The sequence below is a fragment of the Manihot esculenta genome, chromosome 4 (assembly GCF_001659605.2).
Source record: "Manihot esculenta cultivar AM560-2 chromosome 4, M.esculenta_v8, whole genome shotgun sequence".
Classification (NCBI taxonomy): domain Eukaryota; kingdom Viridiplantae; phylum Streptophyta; class Magnoliopsida; order Malpighiales; family Euphorbiaceae; genus Manihot; species Manihot esculenta.
The window spans coordinates 35,508,969-35,525,601 of record NC_035164.2 but is presented as its reverse complement, the minus strand read 5'-3'; the positions used below and the strand labels follow the sequence as shown (position 1 = coordinate 35,525,601).

The window sequence follows — 16,633 nt, the reverse complement described above, 5'->3', positions numbered from 1 at the left end:
CATATATATTTGAATCCTTGCTATTTACCAAATATGAACGAAAGGGGGAATTAATTTTAAACAATATTAAATGTAAAGTTAAAAATAAAATATATTCATTTCACAAGTTTAGAGTATGATTGATATTATTATTTTAATTACTATTGGAAAAAGTATTTTTAAAAATATTGATTAAAGAATATTAAATTCAATTCAATATATTTTAATTATAAAATTTCTTTTTTAATTTTTTTATAATAATTTTGTAGTTAATAAGATTAAAGTAACAAAATTTATTCCATATTGTTCAATTATTAAATGAAATTATAATTTTGTTTGAAAATAACGAAGAGAATCACAATTAATGAATAAAAAGGTCGAGTCTTTTTCAATATTAGATTGAGATTACGAAGCAAGGCCTAAGTAGAAAATTTGGGAAAGCCCGCAAAGCCATAAACGATTAAACCTCAGCAGCGATCAGCACTCTGCAGCTGATTTACACAAAATCAAAACCCAAAAACGCATCTGCGCTCTGACAATGGCTTTTCTTGCTGCTGCTTCTCCTTCTTCTTCTTCTCAACTGCTTTTGCGACCCAAAATTCCCAAACTTTCATTTCCTTCTAGGCTTACTCCCTTATCATTCCCAAATTCTCCTTTGTTTGGACGGAGAGCGTTACGAATTCTTTTTGTTGCCGCGGCTAAGAGCAGTTCCAATGTTATCTCAAACGACAGCAGCAGCCAGAAATCAACCTCGAAAAGCCCTAGTAAAGATAACGATAAGAAAGTCGTTGAAGAAGAGGAGATAGAGGTGGAGGAGGAGTTGCCATGGATTCAAGAGAAAGCCTTGGACCTGGTGGAGTTCACGGGCTCTGTTACTCAGGCCATTCCTGGGCCAAGAGTTGGCCAGAGTTCCTTGCCTTGGATTCTTGCTCTCCCTTTGGCTTATGCTGGTATAACCTTTGTTATTGCTTTTCTTAAGACTCTCAAGAAGTTTTCTTCTCCCAAAGAGAAGCGCAGGAAACTGGTCAGTTGTAGAGATTCATTACTCATATACTGTGTTTGATTCCTTGGTCATATGTGTAATTTTGGTTTCCGGGTTGTTCTTTTGCCTTGTCTGCATAATTTAGTTGCATCGTTCACAAAGCAATCGGTCAAATGGAGAAGGAAGAGAAAATGGGATGTGTGCTTAATCCATACTCACTTGATATGCGTTTATCTTTAATTAAGCAGATCAAAATTGTCCTTGAAAGTTCTGATTCCATATGATGCCTCACTTTTATGCTTAATTGGAGCTAATGTCTTCAGGTCAGTAAAAATGCTATGCTATGCAAAGCTGTTGATGAATTATTTCAAAAAGGAGGAGATGCATTACAACCGTCGGCCCTGAAGGTACTGGAGAATAAGGTGAGACTCTCCACACCTAGAGTGCTGAGCATGAAACCCGATGATACTTTAAATTTAAAAGTTTTAATTCATCTACATTCTCAATTGCAATAATGATTTTTCATCTTAAGTATAATTTGAACTAAGTTGATAACTCTAAAACGGGCAGGCCTTTTCGTATCCATGTTATTCAAAGAGTTTGAAATGTGTCATACCCAATTCTTTTATTCAGCCTGGATTCGTAATAGGGAAACTAATTGTGCCATGAGGAAGTTTTAATTATTTGCCAAGGAGTATTTGACTTCATCTAATCATGTTCATTTTTTAAGGCAGCTTTTGCTAACAGCATCATTTAAGCTCTCCAGCTGATATGTTGTCCCAGGAGGGCCAATGTCAGCATTCTTGTGTAGTTATTCCATTTCTCCTCAATCATTGGAAAATTCAATTGTATCAACAGTTGGTAATCTCTTTTTGGAATCATAGCAACGTTCAGCACGGCTATGCTTGTTAGCCCATGTGAAGTATTTTGTGTCTCTACTACCTGAGTTTTGATGGAAACTTGCTAATTCATATCCAGACAGGTTTTAGCATGGAGGATATTTTGCGCAAGTACATCCGATATGCATTGAATGAGAAACCATTTAATCCGGAACTGGTTGCCAACTTAATCCAGCTTAGGAAAGTGTCAATGTTGGATGATTCTAAAGTTGCTGAAATTTTGAATGACATCTCAAGACGGATTGTGAAGGAAAAAGGTAAGTCAATTTGGAAGTGCTTGATGCCTTGAGCATGCCCATCTTTTATTTGTTTAGATTGGTTTTGTATTAGAGAGAAAAGGAAACCTTTTCATGAATGTCCAGTAAATTTGCCCAAAATGGGTTATTGTGCCATAAATACACATTTGCAAGTATTAGTAATTTAATATGATATTGTGGTCAGTTTTTCAAACCCATTTCCTCCCTCCTCCTGGGTCCGCAGTTGTTATTTGCTTTACGGATTATTATTTTGATGTTCCTAATTTGAGTCTTGATAAAGTTGCATGGCATTTTGATATGAAGAGATGCATAATTATGTGTGCAGGCTTTTGCTTCATTCTAATTTGGCCATATAAAGGAACAAATAAAATATAACAGTCTCAGCTGTTATATCAAATTCTAACTTCTATTCCTTGCTTTTCAGGCCCAGTTGTCATGGATATGACAGGGTATACTGAAAGAGGATTTAAGAGAAAACTTGCTGTTCAGATCCTTTTTGGAAAGGTGTACTATTTGTCTGAGGTAATTCGCTTAATAAAACTTTGTATACTCGAATGTTTGTTTCAGATTTTTTTTTTCTTTTTTAAAGTTGAGTTTCTTGCGACACAATTTTTTTTACTCTTTTGTCCTTTTAAATGATGATGCTGGGCCTTGGAGAAATTAGGACACGAATTCAGCTACACAAAGACTTGAATTTTGTTTCAGAATTTTTTTAAAAAGTTTCTGGCTACACAATTTTTCATCCTTCTTTGTCCTTTTAAATGATGATGCTATTCAATATGCTAGATGCTTAAAATTTCCTCATGAGAATAGTTTAATTTATTTGTTAGTTGCCAAAGATGTTATTTTGTTTACGGCTCGGCTCATATAACGGCCACGTATAGTTTGAGCTGTCTAATGGGAAAATCGAAACATCCACTGGGAATTGAGAGAGATGTTGATTCTGACACATTGACCTCCAATATCTTAAATTTTGATAATCTTTTCCGATTTGTGCCTCACATTTGGATGCACTGGTCTTCCAATAATTTCTTGGGGGGTTTAAAAGCTGTATTCGCCAATATCCAGAGTCTGGTTTTCAAGCTTTCAAGTTGCTAAATTGATATCCTTTATTTTTATAGTATGTTGTATCAATTGTAATTTTTTCTACATCTTTGCCAGCTGCCAGAGTTCTGTTCGAGGGATAGCTCCTTAGTGGTCAGAGAGATATTTGGGGTTACAGAGTATGATTCTTATCCATCTGGTTCTCCTAGAGAAAGGAAGAATGAAATTGATGAATACTGTATATATAAGCATTTCATTTTCCACTTATTTCTATTAGAGTGAAAGAAAATTCTTTAAAATAATGCCTCGTCCTACCCTCTTTCCCCCAACAGTGAGGATGCTGAAAAACTTCGCCTGCACACTCTTTCTGAAGCTGGTGATATGGATTCACTTGAGAAAATGGTTGATGGTTCAGATTCTGATTCAGAAGATTCGGATGAGCACTCATCTAAAGCTCGTTGATTTGATATAGGTGCCAACTGCCATGACTTCTGAATATAGAGCGTTTCAAGGTTTTCCAACAGTTGAAATGGAAAATGCATACTGCAGATGTGGAGGATGATGTTGGATCATGTAGACTTTAAAATTTTGACTGCTCTCAAATGTTTTTCTGTTGAAATCGAGTGAGTCTAGAGGTCATATTATTACAGGAATCCTATGGACTTCAATTTTGGACTCGGACCATTTGATTTCTTTTTTAAATAAATTCAATTGAGTTTTATACTCTTATTTAAGAGTTTGAAGATGAAATAAGTTGTGATTTAATATAATATTATTTTTTATAATTTAAAATATTAAAAATTTAGAATTTTAATTAACATAAAAATTAAAAAGAAATTATAGAAATAGTAACAATTTTAAAAATTACAAAAATAATATTTTATTAGATGAGAATTTGAATAAAAATATATAGATTTAATTGGCAAACTTTTGTTCTTTTTAAAATTTTGTCAATAAAGCAAACAATATTTTGTTGGGAGTGCAAATTATCAACAATTCGACAGTATCTCACAGGAAATGTTTATGCAAACTGTGCTCGCATGGCAAATCACAGTTAAAAGAAATGGATTATCAGCTTTATGAGATTTGATACAAAAAACACATGCATCTTTTGGATTTAATGATATGATAAATAAATTTAATTTTTACACAATAATATTATCTTTTATCTATTTATTTTTTTTATTTTCATTCTCGTAGATCTCTGATTTTCAAATATTATATGTTTTGTAATGTAACAACACATCAGAATCTTCTTAACTCAGCGTTAAAAAAGCAAGAGTTTTAGATATTTTAAAATCTTACAGATACGTTCTCTATCTAAAAATACCTGAAAGACACCAAACATATTTTAAAACCCCAAACCAAAAGTTCTTCTGTTTCGACCTTTTTGGTACTTTAATTCCTTCTATCCTGAATCAAGTCTAGTTTTTTTTTTTGTTGGGCTTTTGGGATGGGTTCATGTATATAGCCTGTTTTTCTCTATTTCATATCAATGAAATTATCTTTCTGAAAAAACAAAAAAAAAAAAAAAGCGTTTGCATCCAAAATATAAATAAATAAATTTTGCAAAATCACTTATTTGTTTCTTATTCTCAGGAATGGTACATGTAAACGGGGCAGAGTATAGACGGCTGTTAGATATACGGACTTTTTGTAAATTTAGGGTGGAAAACTTTTTATTTGTGCATTTAGGATTAGTACAAAAATATTTGCGGATTTAGGGTTGGGGTGACATGTGGCTGTCGAAAAATTTGTTTGGCGCCTGTCAAACAGTTGCTAGAGTCTGGCGCCACTTTAAATAGTATTTTTTAATTTTTTTTTAAATGGTCTGACGCCACGCATAATGATTCCAGACTATTATATTTTTAATTTTTTTTTATTTTTTTTAAAGAAAATGGCATGGCGCCAAAGTGGCGCCAAGCCTTAATTTTTTTAAAATTTTTTTTTAATTATTAAAATATTATAATTATATCAATTAATATATTATTTTTATATTATATTTTTATTATAATAATATTTTATAATATATTTTATTAATTTTAATATATTTTTATAATAATATTATAATTAAATAATATTAATTATAAATTTATTTATTTGATATTCAATAGGTATAAAAATATTAAATTAAATAATTAATAAAAAAATAAATTAATAAATTAATATAAATATTTAAAATTATAAAAATTAAATTTATTTTTATTAAGCGGATATTTAGTACATGATCACAAAATTCAGGTCTGACGCTACTCCCATTTAAAAAATAAAAAATAGTCTGATGTCACTCAATGTGGTGCCAAGTCATTTTTTTAAAAATATTTAAAAAAATAATGATCTGACACTATTGTGAGTAGCGTCAAACCATTTAAAAAAAAATTAAAAAATAAAATAATGGTCTGGCGCCTGTTAAACAGACGCCAAACAAGCTTTTCGGCTGCCACCGATCACGCCAACTCCAAATTCGCAAATATTTTTATTCTAACCCTAAATCTGCAAATAAAAAGTTTTTACACACCTAAATTTACAAAAACCCCTAGATATACCACCCATGGCCATGAGTCATGACCCAACCCAACCCAACCCAACCCAACAAGCAAAAGCGGCTTATTCGATGTCGAGGCGGAGAATCCAATGGAACATTTTCTTTCTTTCTGTAAATTTTAGCTGAAATTGAAATTGAACTTTTTCAACAAACATCACCCATATGCAAATGATGGAGCAATCCCTTTCTAATCCTTCAATCTCCATCCCTAGATCCTTTCATTTCTCTTCTTATCATTCCCATTCTTATTTCTTTGGCTATAAATGCACTTCTTCGAAAATAGGATGTTTATCTGTCGATTCAAGCAATGCTGCTGTTCAGATTCACAATGATTCCTCGGCTGCCACGAAGGGGCCTTACCCAGGCGGAATGGTGGGCCCACACACTGGGAGAAATCCCTATGTGAAGAAGCCTGAGTGGTTGAGGCAGAGAGCTCCTCAAGGGGATAGGTTTCAAGAGGTCAAACACTCTCTCTCTCGCTTGAATCTCAATACTGTTTGCGAGGAAGCTCAATGCCCCAATATTGGCGAGTGTTGGAATGGAGGCGGCGATGGTATTGCAACCGCTACTATCATGCTTCTCGGAGATACATGTACTCGTGGCTGCAGATTCTGTGCCGTTAAAACCAGCAGAAATCCTGCACCGCCTGATCCTATGGAGCCTCAGAATACTGCTCAGGCCATTGCAAGCTGGGGGTACTTCAAACTCTTGAGTACCTTTTTCTTTAACGAAATCAACTTTCTATGCACTAATAATATGTTTTTTGCATGCGCAATCTCCTATAAGTATCATCTTTTGGTTTTTGGTTTTTGGCTCTTAATGTAATCGGGGCTATCATGAAGCTTCCTTCCCCCAAAATCCTCATTTTTAATTGCTTCAACCTATTTAAGACCATTCCATTAGATTCTTGTTATACTGCCCGTTACCTGTCAATTGCCAGAGTTTTTTGAAACGAGGTCTTATTATTATCATTTTCGAGATGGTTGTACCAAAAGAAATTCTGCGTTTGCATCCTCTAAGAATTGGGTGCTAGGTGGAAATTTCCAACTGAAAGCTATTTATCAGGTCTTAATGTGATAACGATTCTCACCTCTTTATCATGAGACGCGTGCAAAGTAGTTTTCCTTTTTTCTTCCTCCCCCTTCCTGATTTAGGGATGGGATTAATATGGAACTTGAAAATTTAGGAGATTTTTATCATTTCAGTTGAGTGATTGTCATCGTAGTGCTTGAAGGATCTCCTTCTTTAAATATAAAATTAAATCTAAATCTCCTCCTTTTTTGGGATTAGTAGAGAGTATTCGTTGGAGAACCCTGTTTCTTACTTGGGTCTCACTGAGAGGCGGGGGAGGAGTCTAAGCGGGAGTAGCTACTCTTTCAAAACAGAAATTCTTTTAATCAATAATGGAAAATCTCTTCCATAAGTTCTGTTTCGTTGCGAAATTGTCTTAATTAAAAAGGGAGGAAGAAATCTATTTTTTTCACCTCTCTTTGGCAGTGCTTTGGCTTCCTTCTCCTGGTCAATCCTAGTCCTAAGTGGTTTCACCAGCTACTGCATCTTTCTTGTACCTCTAAGCATATCAAGTCCTTATTTATGTTACATCTATGTGTTCTCAATTTTTGTAGTGTGGACTATATTGTTCTAACAAGTGTAGATCGTGATGATCTTCCTGATGGTGGAAGTGGACATTTTTCACAGACTGTTCAAGCTATGAAGGTAAGTATTTCTGTCACAACTTCCTTATGTTGAGTTCTATCTGGTTCTCATGCTGTGTAACTTTTACAGAAAAGATTAGAACGTGAATTAAAAATTTGATCTTACTTGCAGAAACTCAAGCCTGGGATCATGATTGAGTGCTTAACCTCTGATTTTCGTGGGGATTTAAGGGCTATTGAAACTTTAGTACATTCGGGTTTAGATGTTTTTGCCCACAACATTGAGACTGTGAAACGGCTACAGCGAATTGTTAGAGACCCTCGAGCTGGGTGAGTAGCTTGTTGATGGTTGAAACATGATAATGAACTTGCTTGTTTTAGGTTATGTCAACTGCTTCTCATTTTGAGATGTTAATGGTTACCTGCTAGTTTTTGAAGTTGGAAGTTACCTGAAACTTAGTTGAAAGACAATGGAACACTGATAGTTGTTTGTAATATTTCAACTGCAATTACTCAAGGTTCTTCAAAAGTTAGTCCAAATTGAACTGGATCTTGCCCTGTTGATTTTTTTTTTCTTTTGAGTGAACTGACAACCCTGTTGAGTTCATAAATTGGACTATATGCAATATTACATATGATGTAGAAAGTAGAATATATTCATTAAAAACACAAATTTCAGTTAGAGAAAAAAATAAAAAACTATGCATGTTTTATATAAGGTTATCATATTTCAATTGCATGAATGAATTGCTCACAACAACTTTGCATGTAAGTGCCAATTGTGACCTGATTTATAGTTTTACAATGCAGGTATGAACAAAGTTTATCAGTTTTGCAACATGCAAAGCTCAGCAAGGAGGGAATGATAACGAAATCATCTATAATGCTGGGTCTGGGAGAAACTGATGATGAGTTGAAGGAAACAATGGCTGATTTAAGGGCAATAGATGTTGATATTTTGACACTTGGACAGTATTTACAGGTACCTTACATGTGAATTTTTTCTCATAACATTGTGAGGCTTTGGATGATCATTTAGCTTTAGCATGTAGAATTAGTTCTCTAGTTTCGCAGATCTTGGTCTGACTGCACTATGAAGTTGGACATATTCTGGTGCAGTTTTGCCAATGCTTTGAGCTTACTGAACTGCTCAGGCACTCATTAGTTACCTTGTTATGTGATCTTACTGGAATTAATTCATTCTCGGAACATTATTAATTCAAGAATGGTTATGTACTGCAGCCAACTCCATTGCACTTGACTGTTAAAGAGTATGTTACACCGGAGAAATTTTCATTCTGGAAGGAATATGGAGAGTCTATTGGATTCCGATACATAGCCAGTGGGCCTCTGGTAAGCTCTTTGTAGGAGATCAAATGATCTTTTTATAGTCTGGGGTTTTATCATCCGAGTGAACATATAAGAAGACATGCAAGTTTTTGAGAGTTGGAATCTATAAACAAGTTAGTGTCCTGTTGAAATCCACTTGTGCTTCTCTGGCTGACTAAACTAAGTTTGACTACGGAATTACAATATAAGCATCAAAATTGAACATCATAATCCTTTAAGCTGATAATGTATTTTGGCTGAAGCTGAGCTTGGGTCTATTATGTCGGTGAATTTATTAACCCGTGTATTCTTCAGAAGAAGTAAATATTTTTTTTATTTTTTATTGCTTCAGGTTCGGTCCTCGTATAGGGCGGGGGAGCTGTTTGTGAAGACGATGGTGAGAGAAAGGACAAATGATACTGCTGCCAAATCCTAGTGGGGTTTTGCAATTGGTTGTGGGCTTCGGCTTTGCAACCAGATGGCTTCAAACGTGGGCTATTGTATTTTCGTATCTAAATTGGTTTGCTCGACATGTTTTGTCCTCAATGTTGAGCATTTAGCAAGTTTGAAATGGGAGGCTTTATTCTCGGTTGGGGTAAATAGAACAAGGAAATAGAACATTTCAGAAGTATAAAATAATTTTCTTGTATGATTTGTACTATTAAACCAACTTCCTTGCAGTTAGACGGGACTTGGTAAGTGGTATTTTACTAATTAAATTCATAAAATTTATCAATTTGTCTTTTAATTTGTTACACTTTAAATTATCACCTACATTATTTTCTTTAACTTAAAAATAAATTTATTAAATGAATTTTTATAAAAATTTTAATGATTTTTATTTTTTTTAAATAAAAATATTTTGAAATTAAAAAAATAGTTTTTTTAATCCGAATAATTGGATTATTAAAAAAATAATTAAATTAATTTTTGTGAAATTTTTATTTTAAATGAAAGGTTTAAAGTATTTTTTGAAAAATATATTCTTTAGGAAATGAATTATTCTGAACCAAGGAGGATTCATTAAGATGTAATGCAATTTCTTTAAAATTTGAGAGTGTACATCGAGTAAGGTGCAGGAAGAAGGAACCAATCTGGCCTTTGTTTCTTGAAACGAACCTGTTATGTGAAATGTAGGAGGTGGATTATGGGATGGTGACGAAACAGGGGGCACGTAGCAGTGTTAGTAAACAGGGGATGTATAATATTAGATACTCCAACCGTAGTGGGCTTGGTATTGGCAATTGGATAGCTATGCCTTAACCGCACGGCAAGACAAAGACAATCGCAGTCATGGGTAGTGGTTTGATTAATTAATTTTTTTTTTTTTTTAACGATTTGATAACTTAATTTAAACACAATAATTAAAATGAAAATGAAAAAGAGGACCCGTTTCCGGACACAAAGAAAACTTGCGTTAGTGGAAATGGGATAATCTTCGAGTCGAGTAGTAACATAGTTGGCTCTATAATCCAGACTTTTTTAAGACTTTTGCAAGAAGGCCTGTCCATACGCTCCCCAGTGCACATGTGCAGCTCTCTCTCTCTTCGTGCCCCAACTGCCAAAAGCAAAGATTTAAGATATAAATAAGCAGCACCTTTTCTCTATACATACATGTATCTCTAAAGTAAAATCCAGTACTCTTACAATACACAACTTTCCGTGTGGGCTTTTTGGGGATTCTTCATCTTCTGGCTTTCTTCTCCACCACCTCCTCCTCCTCCTCTTTCGTATTATTATTTGTTAGAAGGAAGGAAGGAAGGAAGGAAGGAAGGAATCCCGTTTCCACTCTCTCTTTTTCCACTCTGTCTTTCGGTAATGCTTTCTGGTTTGAAATCTTGATTGCCATGTTGTCTCTTGATTATACTCTTTTGCTTTGCTTTCCAATTTATTGGTTTCTCTTTCTTTTCTTTTTTTCTTTCTTATTTTTCTCTCCCTCTTTTTTCTGGCTATAGATTTTGTTTTGATCACTGTAATCCATAACAGACATTTATTTTTTCTTTTTTTTCTTTTTTTTTTTTTTGGAATTGAATTTGTCTGCCTTAATTTTCTTTTAAGCAATAGTATTACTAGTATTTCAATTACTTTTCAGGAAAACGGGTTTGTTATTGGGTTATCTGTTTCTTTACTATTGTTTTCATTGAGTCAGCTTTTTTTCAGCAGCAGACTTTGATTAAGGAGAAATTTTTAATTTTTTGCCTTAGTTTTATTCTAATCTGTAAAGATTGAACCACATTGTTGTTGGTAGGAGTTTGTAACTTTGATTGTCATGCTGCCTTTTTCCTCAAATGTGCCCTTATTGTGTTGACAAACAGTCTCTGGCAGCAGCTCCCTCTCTGCTTTTCTTTTCTAAGTTCTTCCGGAAATATTGCCTCAATTGTTGTTGGTGAAGATATCTTGTTCTCGAAGGACAAAACCCCGATGTTTTACATCTTTAGCTTTTATGTGGTTATGTTGGCAGTCTTCATGACCATTCTTTTTTGGGGATGACTTAGTTCAATGATCAATTGAAGGCCTTTTCATTTCTCATTTTCACTACTCGGATTCTACTTTATTTCTACCTTATAAATTCTTAACTTCCGGTTGTCTTGCGCATGGATATTTATATCTTCTATTGTTGTTTTGTTTGGGATGCTTATAAGATGGAAGGTTTTTTTTTTCCCCTCACAGTTGGTTCCCATTTCCCTTGTAGAGTATATATGGCCTGATTTGGACTTTTCATGGGAGTTCTAGAGGATAGTGAACCACCCTTTAAACGTGTGAAGGTGCCCGTAGGAGAATCAAAAAACTTCGTGGAGGATTCTTCTGTTAGAGAACCTGTAGCTTGCTCTTTGGGAGACTTGATGATTAGACCTCTAACCTCCCAAGGGGATGGAGAAACAGTTGGTTCACGAGGAGTCATTAAAAGATTGGAATTTGTCAAAATCATAACTACGGCATTGTACTCACTTGGTTATGACGAGAGTGGGACCCTTTTGGAGGAAGAATCAGGAATACCCTTGCACTCACCAGTGGTTAGCTTGTTTATGAAGCAAGTGATGGATGAACAATGGGATGAAAGTGTGGCCACATTAGAAAAAATTGGTATATTGGATGAAACGACTGTGAAACTGGCATCTTTCTTGCTATGGGAGCAGAAGTTCCTCAACCTTCTAAAAATGGATAATGTTGTTGCTGCCCTAGATACTCTAAGGAATGAGATTGTGCCTCTTCATATTAATTTGAACCGTGTACATGAACTTGCTGCATATGTTATCTCTCCTTCACAGTGTTGGGTTTTTGGTCAGGATACAGAGGGTGCAAATTCAAGGTCAAAGATTCTAGAAAAACTACAGAAGCTGTTACCTCCTACTGTCATGATTCCCGAGAAAAGGTTAGAACATCTTGTCGAGAAGGCACTTGATGTGCAACGCAATTCTTGTGTGTTCCATAATACTTTGGATAGTGATCTGTCATTGTACTCAGATCATCAATGTGGAAGAAACAATATTCCTTCTCAAACAATGCAGGTTAGCTATATTCTGGGTTATGGTATTTTTCTTTCAATGTCTTACATGTTATTTTTTTGTTTCCCTTCTCACTTGAGGCCTACAAACAAATTTTGTTCTGGATATGAAAAAGAATAAACTAATTGTTGGTTTCTCAAGGATGGATAGCAAGTTTCGCGATAAATTGAATATCAAATATCTCTTTTGTATGATTTAAATTTAATGAATTTGTGGAAAGGAGAGGGAAAAAAGGAAGGGGGTGGGGGGGATGCTTTAATTGTATCATGGTTGAAGGTGTTGAACCTGAGAAAGGATGCAAAATTTGAGAATCAGATGGACTGCTCTTCTGGAATTTTGTTGGGGTTCTATTGTCTATGAGGCCATTCCAATAGTGAGAATGGGTGTCTCTGTTCTATGCTTATTCATCTTTTATATCCAGTAAGAACTAAGAAGGTGCGGAGGAGGAAAGTACATGCAGGACTTTGAAAAAAAGCTGGAAGTTTGAGCAGCAGGTTGAAAGGCAATATGGTTACTAATATTTTAATGTATTTGAAATGTTAAGGTGCCCAATTTTTTTTTTTTCTAAACATCATTACCTTGGTAGTGACTGTAGGAGACAACTGAGTGTCTTCTACTTCATTTGTTGGAGTGAGGAAAGTATAGTTACTGTCTTTTTTTGTTATTGGGAGTGCCCTGGGTGATTCCGAAGTTCTATGTTTCCTTGCTGGTTAATTGGACAAGGGAGTTCTAGAAAGTGACAGGGTCAAGTAAGATCGATACCTTTTGCCATTAAGCAGTTAAGCCTAAAATGATACCTTTTGCCACTAAGTTTAAAGTGATGCATTTAGAGAGGATGAAATAATAAAATATGAGGTGCTGAACTGGAGTCCATGTTTTAAATATTCTGTTCAAGAGATATTTTTTAGGATTGGAGGGCACCATTGTTGTGTTCTTCTGTGATAATTGTAAATCTGTAATATTCAATGTTGACCTAGTCACTGCAATTAATCAAATCCATGTGCTGTACTGGATGTGTGCTGTTTTATAATCTAAGTTGTTGTGCTATATGACGTACTGCCATGAATTGGCTGCACATTTGCTTGTTCTATGAATTCATCTTATCAGTTGGTGGACAATTGTCATTGAGTAAATTTTCTATTTATTCTAATGAACAGATTCTCGAGGCACATAATGATGAAGTTTGGTTTTTGCAATTTTCACATAATGGCAAATATTTAGCCTCATCATCCAAGGATTGTTCTGCAATCATATGGGAGGTTAGTGTTTCTTCATTATTCTGGCTTATGATCACAGGCAAGTTAATATTTTATTTGTTGGCCTGAGATTCTTTCACCTAAATCAAGCAGCAGTCATGTGTGAGTTCTGTTATGAATATCATTTATGATGATGATGTATAGAATTGATTCCTTTCATTATTGCTTTTGAAAAAAAGGTCATATGCTAATATGAATTAAAGATGTTTAGTTGGATGTTCTTTTCTGGTATTTTATGAAGAAAAAACTGAAAACTTGGCAAAGCTAGCTTAGACAGATTAACTAAAATTTTAACTGAAAGCATTATCTTTATGTTTTCATATAAGGTAAAATCAATATATCAAATACTACTTGTTTTGACATATTTCTAGTAGTTCTCTCACTTTTTTTCCCTTGAACCTACCATTTACTTTGTTACTTTTCGATTTAAATGTCTGCTGTAACTTTGTGGATCTGTAGTAGTTTTGTATATTAACTGCTTTGCTAACTCAAACTGGGCAAAAGGCCAAGAGGGTATTTGTGTCCTTGGACATGCTCATGACTCAAATAAATTTGGATTTTTTTGGGGGACATTATTCCTTTATTTTAGAATTACTAGCTACAGTTATGAGTACTTCTAATTTAGCTTTCTTTTAATTGGCATGTCTGATTACCGTAGGTGAAAGAGGATGGTCAAGTGACATTGAAGCATATATTAAAGGGTCATCAGAAACCGGTGTCAACTGTTTCATGGAGCCCTGATGACAACCAACTCCTTACCTGTGGACAGGAAGAGGTTATCAGACGCTGGGATGTCAGTTCTGGAAAATGCATCCATGTTTATGAAAAAGCTGGTGTTGGCTGTGGATGGTTTTGTGATGGTATGGGGATATTTTCTGGCTTGATTGACAAAAGCATCTGCTTGTGGGATTTGGATGGCAAGGAGCTGGAATGTTGGAAAGGGCAGAGGATAGTCACGATATCGGACACGGCCATAACTGATGATGGAAAGAGTATCATAAGCATATGTAGAGATACTGCCATACTGTTGCTTGACAGGGAGATGAAATTTGAGAGGCTGATTGAAGAGGAGGAGATTATTACCTCATTCTCGCTATCAAAAGACAATAAATTCCTTCTGGTTAATCTTATAAACCAAGAAATCCATCTCTGGAGCATTGAAGGAAATCCCAAGATTGTTTCCAAATATAAAGGTCACACACGTGCACGATTTGTCATTAGATCCTGCTTTGGTGGATTTGAACAAGCATTTATTGCAAGTGGGAGTGAGGATTCTCAGGTACTTTCTTTTACAGCTGCTGAGTTCAAAAACAATGAGGTAGTTGTCTGCTTCTGATGAATGATATAATGGCAGAATACATTTTCACTTTTCACTGTTTTCCTGAGCTAATTTATGTAACAGCACAGGCCCAATTGAGCCAAGTAAATTTCAGGCCACAAACCACCAGCCCAAAATTAATTATTAATCCAAGTTATTTAATTGTTAAACTATGATTATATAAATCCTACTAACATTTCCGTATTAATGTTATTTCACTTTGACCTTATGAAGCTGTTATCCAAATATTATATTATGTTTTATGCATATGTTGTGCTTGGAATGCCAAATGGCCGTTTCATAAAAGATGTGACCTGTGATATCTCTGTGGAGGTGTTTGCTGCGAATCATTGCTTCTTGCAGTATAACATAATTCATGGAGATGGTTTCTTATGAATGCGTTTGATACAAAATTTTGTATGTTGTGTAAAACTGAAGATAAAAAGAAAAACTAAAGGTGCTTTAAATAGCTTGAACCCAGCTAAGCATTGCGCAATGGCATTAAATTGGATTGGCCCTAGGTAACTCTTTCATGTCATGATATTATTTTCACTAGTTGAATATTCAGTACTGCATTGACAAGTCAGCAGCAACAGCAGCAGCACTTGCCCTAGCATAAGTCTGCATGCATATTTGTGTGGGAGATGCATTGCACATTGTGTTTTAACTGACTTAAGCTCTTCCATCAGAATTAGCTTGCTTTTTTATTACGATCTCTTTGGATTGATAATTAAGGTGTTGCATTTCTTGTCATAGGTATACATATGGCATAGAGACTCTGCTGAACTACTATTGACGCTGCCTGGGCATTCTGGAGCTGTAAACTGTGTGAGCTGGAATCCAGCAAATCTTCACATGCTGGCTTCAGGTAGTGATGATCGTACAATTCGAATATGGGGTCTAAATCACTACAACCTAAAGCAAAGAGACCAGAGCAACGGCATTGTTCAGCGAAGAAGTTGAACATTTTCCAAACAGCCACAGGATTCCTTGGAAGTTACCAAGATGCTGATGTTTTACAAGTTTATTAACATTTGTGTAGGACCTTGGAACATTTACTTCTCTTCTGGCATTTGATAGCTGGTAAAATTGCATGATTGTGGGCCTGCTATCTGCCAATAGAATACAAATTTGATCACCATTGTTCTTTCATTTCTTTATTATTATCCCATCCTTTTCTTGGACCAGCAATCCTTTATATTTTCTCTTGACTTGGTTGTCTTTGCAAGGGAAAAGACTGTTGCATTAGGGGACCCGGTTTATCATCTGGACTGGGTATGAGGATATATAAAGTTCAAATATTGAATCATTTGAAATTCACACCTATCTAAATATAGATTGGAGTCTTGGTGAAATTGAGATATTCAATCCTTAAAACTGAATATTCACTATATGGATTACAAATATTTTGAATACTGAAGATGATGACAAAAAGAACCCGAAAGAAAAGTTATGAAATTGGTGTTAGCGCGAAAAACTTGCAGGCACAAGGACCCAGCTGCTATTAATGTTCCTGAGCGTACGACGCATACGAATAAAAAGAGCAAAAGATGTAAGGTGGGGAACAGATGTGCTATATATTAAAATTTGAGGGGGAAAGAAAGGTTAGATGACCTCCCTCCCATACATTTCTTGCTTCAGCCTTATTTTCGTGTCCACTAACCATTGGTTTGGAAGTGGAAACCAGCCTAACCCTATTCATAATGAACTCCATTTCAGTTGAAGCTTTGAGGCTTCTTGCTAGGAAATATGTTTGTCTTTTTGTCAGACTTCGTATAGCTCTGTAAGATAAAACTGAGAGGCGGGAAAATACTGCTTCGTAAACCGGCTCTTCTCCCTCTCATTTTCCCTCGATTCGCACTT

The 16,633-nt window shown here is 35.0% G+C and overlaps 3 protein-coding genes across 4 annotated transcripts; all 3 read left to right on the top strand.

Annotated features, from left to right (window-relative positions):
- Window positions 1-392: 392 nt before the first annotated feature.
- Window positions 393-3,890, top strand: LOC110613739. Its single transcript, XM_021755016.2, has 6 exons — window positions 393-1,003; window positions 1,285-1,383; window positions 1,940-2,117; window positions 2,542-2,639; window positions 3,279-3,340; window positions 3,494-3,890. The coding sequence occupies exons 1-6, from the start codon at window positions 518-520 to the stop codon at window positions 3,621-3,623; spliced, it is 1,053 nt and encodes a 350-aa protein (XP_021610708.1). The 5' UTR covers window positions 393-517; the 3' UTR covers window positions 3,624-3,890.
- Window positions 3,891-5,728: 1,838 nt separating this feature from the next.
- Window positions 5,729-9,426, top strand: LOC110612740 (lipoyl synthase, chloroplastic). Its single transcript, XM_021753516.2, has 6 exons — window positions 5,729-6,401; window positions 7,332-7,422; window positions 7,534-7,691; window positions 8,172-8,343; window positions 8,604-8,714; window positions 9,043-9,426. Exons 1-6 carry the CDS (start codon window positions 5,869-5,871, stop codon window positions 9,124-9,126), a joined length of 1,149 nt encoding a protein of 382 aa, XP_021609208.1. The 5' UTR covers window positions 5,729-5,868; the 3' UTR covers window positions 9,127-9,426.
- A 769-nt stretch (window positions 9,427-10,195) lies between these two features.
- Window positions 10,196-15,957, top strand: LOC110613759 (WD repeat-containing protein 26 homolog). 2 transcript variants are annotated; one of them, XM_021755052.2, is made up of 5 exons: window positions 10,196-10,505; window positions 11,361-12,199; window positions 13,354-13,455; window positions 14,111-14,731; window positions 15,527-15,957. In XM_021755052.2, the coding sequence occupies exons 2-5, from the start codon at window positions 11,411-11,413 to the stop codon at window positions 15,731-15,733; spliced, it is 1,719 nt and encodes a 572-aa protein (XP_021610744.1). In that variant the 5' UTR covers window positions 10,196-10,505; window positions 11,361-11,410; the 3' UTR covers window positions 15,734-15,957. The 2 variants fall into 2 exon arrangements, with proteins under 2 accessions (XP_021610744.1, XP_021610743.1); XM_021755051.2 differs by having other exon boundaries at window positions 10,198-10,505; window positions 11,383-12,199.
- The last annotated feature ends 676 nt before the right edge of the window (window positions 15,958-16,633 follow it).

Bases quoted from the DNA above. Each gene is read 5' to 3' on its own strand.
- LOC110613739 (XM_021755016.2), top strand. From the start codon at position 518: ATGGCTTTTCTTGCTGCTGCTTCTCCTTCTTCTTCTTCTCAACTGCTT. The intron at 2,640-3,278 runs GTAATTCGCTTA...CATCTTTGCCAG, and splicing joins AGGTGTACTATTTGTCTGAG to CTGCCAGAGTTCTGTTCGAG. The intron at 3,341-3,493 runs GTATGATTCTTA...TTCCCCCAACAG, and splicing joins GAGATATTTGGGGTTACAGA to TGAGGATGCTGAAAAACTTC.
- LOC110612740 (XM_021753516.2), top strand. From the start codon at position 5,869: ATGCAAATGATGGAGCAATCCCTTTCTAATCCTTCAATCTCCATCCCT. The intron at 7,423-7,533 runs GTAAGTATTTCT...TCTTACTTGCAG, and splicing joins AGACTGTTCAAGCTATGAAG to AAACTCAAGCCTGGGATCAT. The intron at 8,344-8,603 runs GTACCTTACATG...TATGTACTGCAG, and splicing joins CACTTGGACAGTATTTACAG to CCAACTCCATTGCACTTGAC.
- LOC110613759 (XM_021755052.2), top strand. From the start codon at position 11,411: ATGGGAGTTCTAGAGGATAGTGAACCACCCTTTAAACGTGTGAAGGTG. The intron at 13,456-14,110 runs GTTAGTGTTTCT...TGATTACCGTAG, and splicing joins GTTCTGCAATCATATGGGAG to GTGAAAGAGGATGGTCAAGT. The intron at 14,732-15,526 runs GTACTTTCTTTT...TTCTTGTCATAG, and splicing joins GTGGGAGTGAGGATTCTCAG to GTATACATATGGCATAGAGA.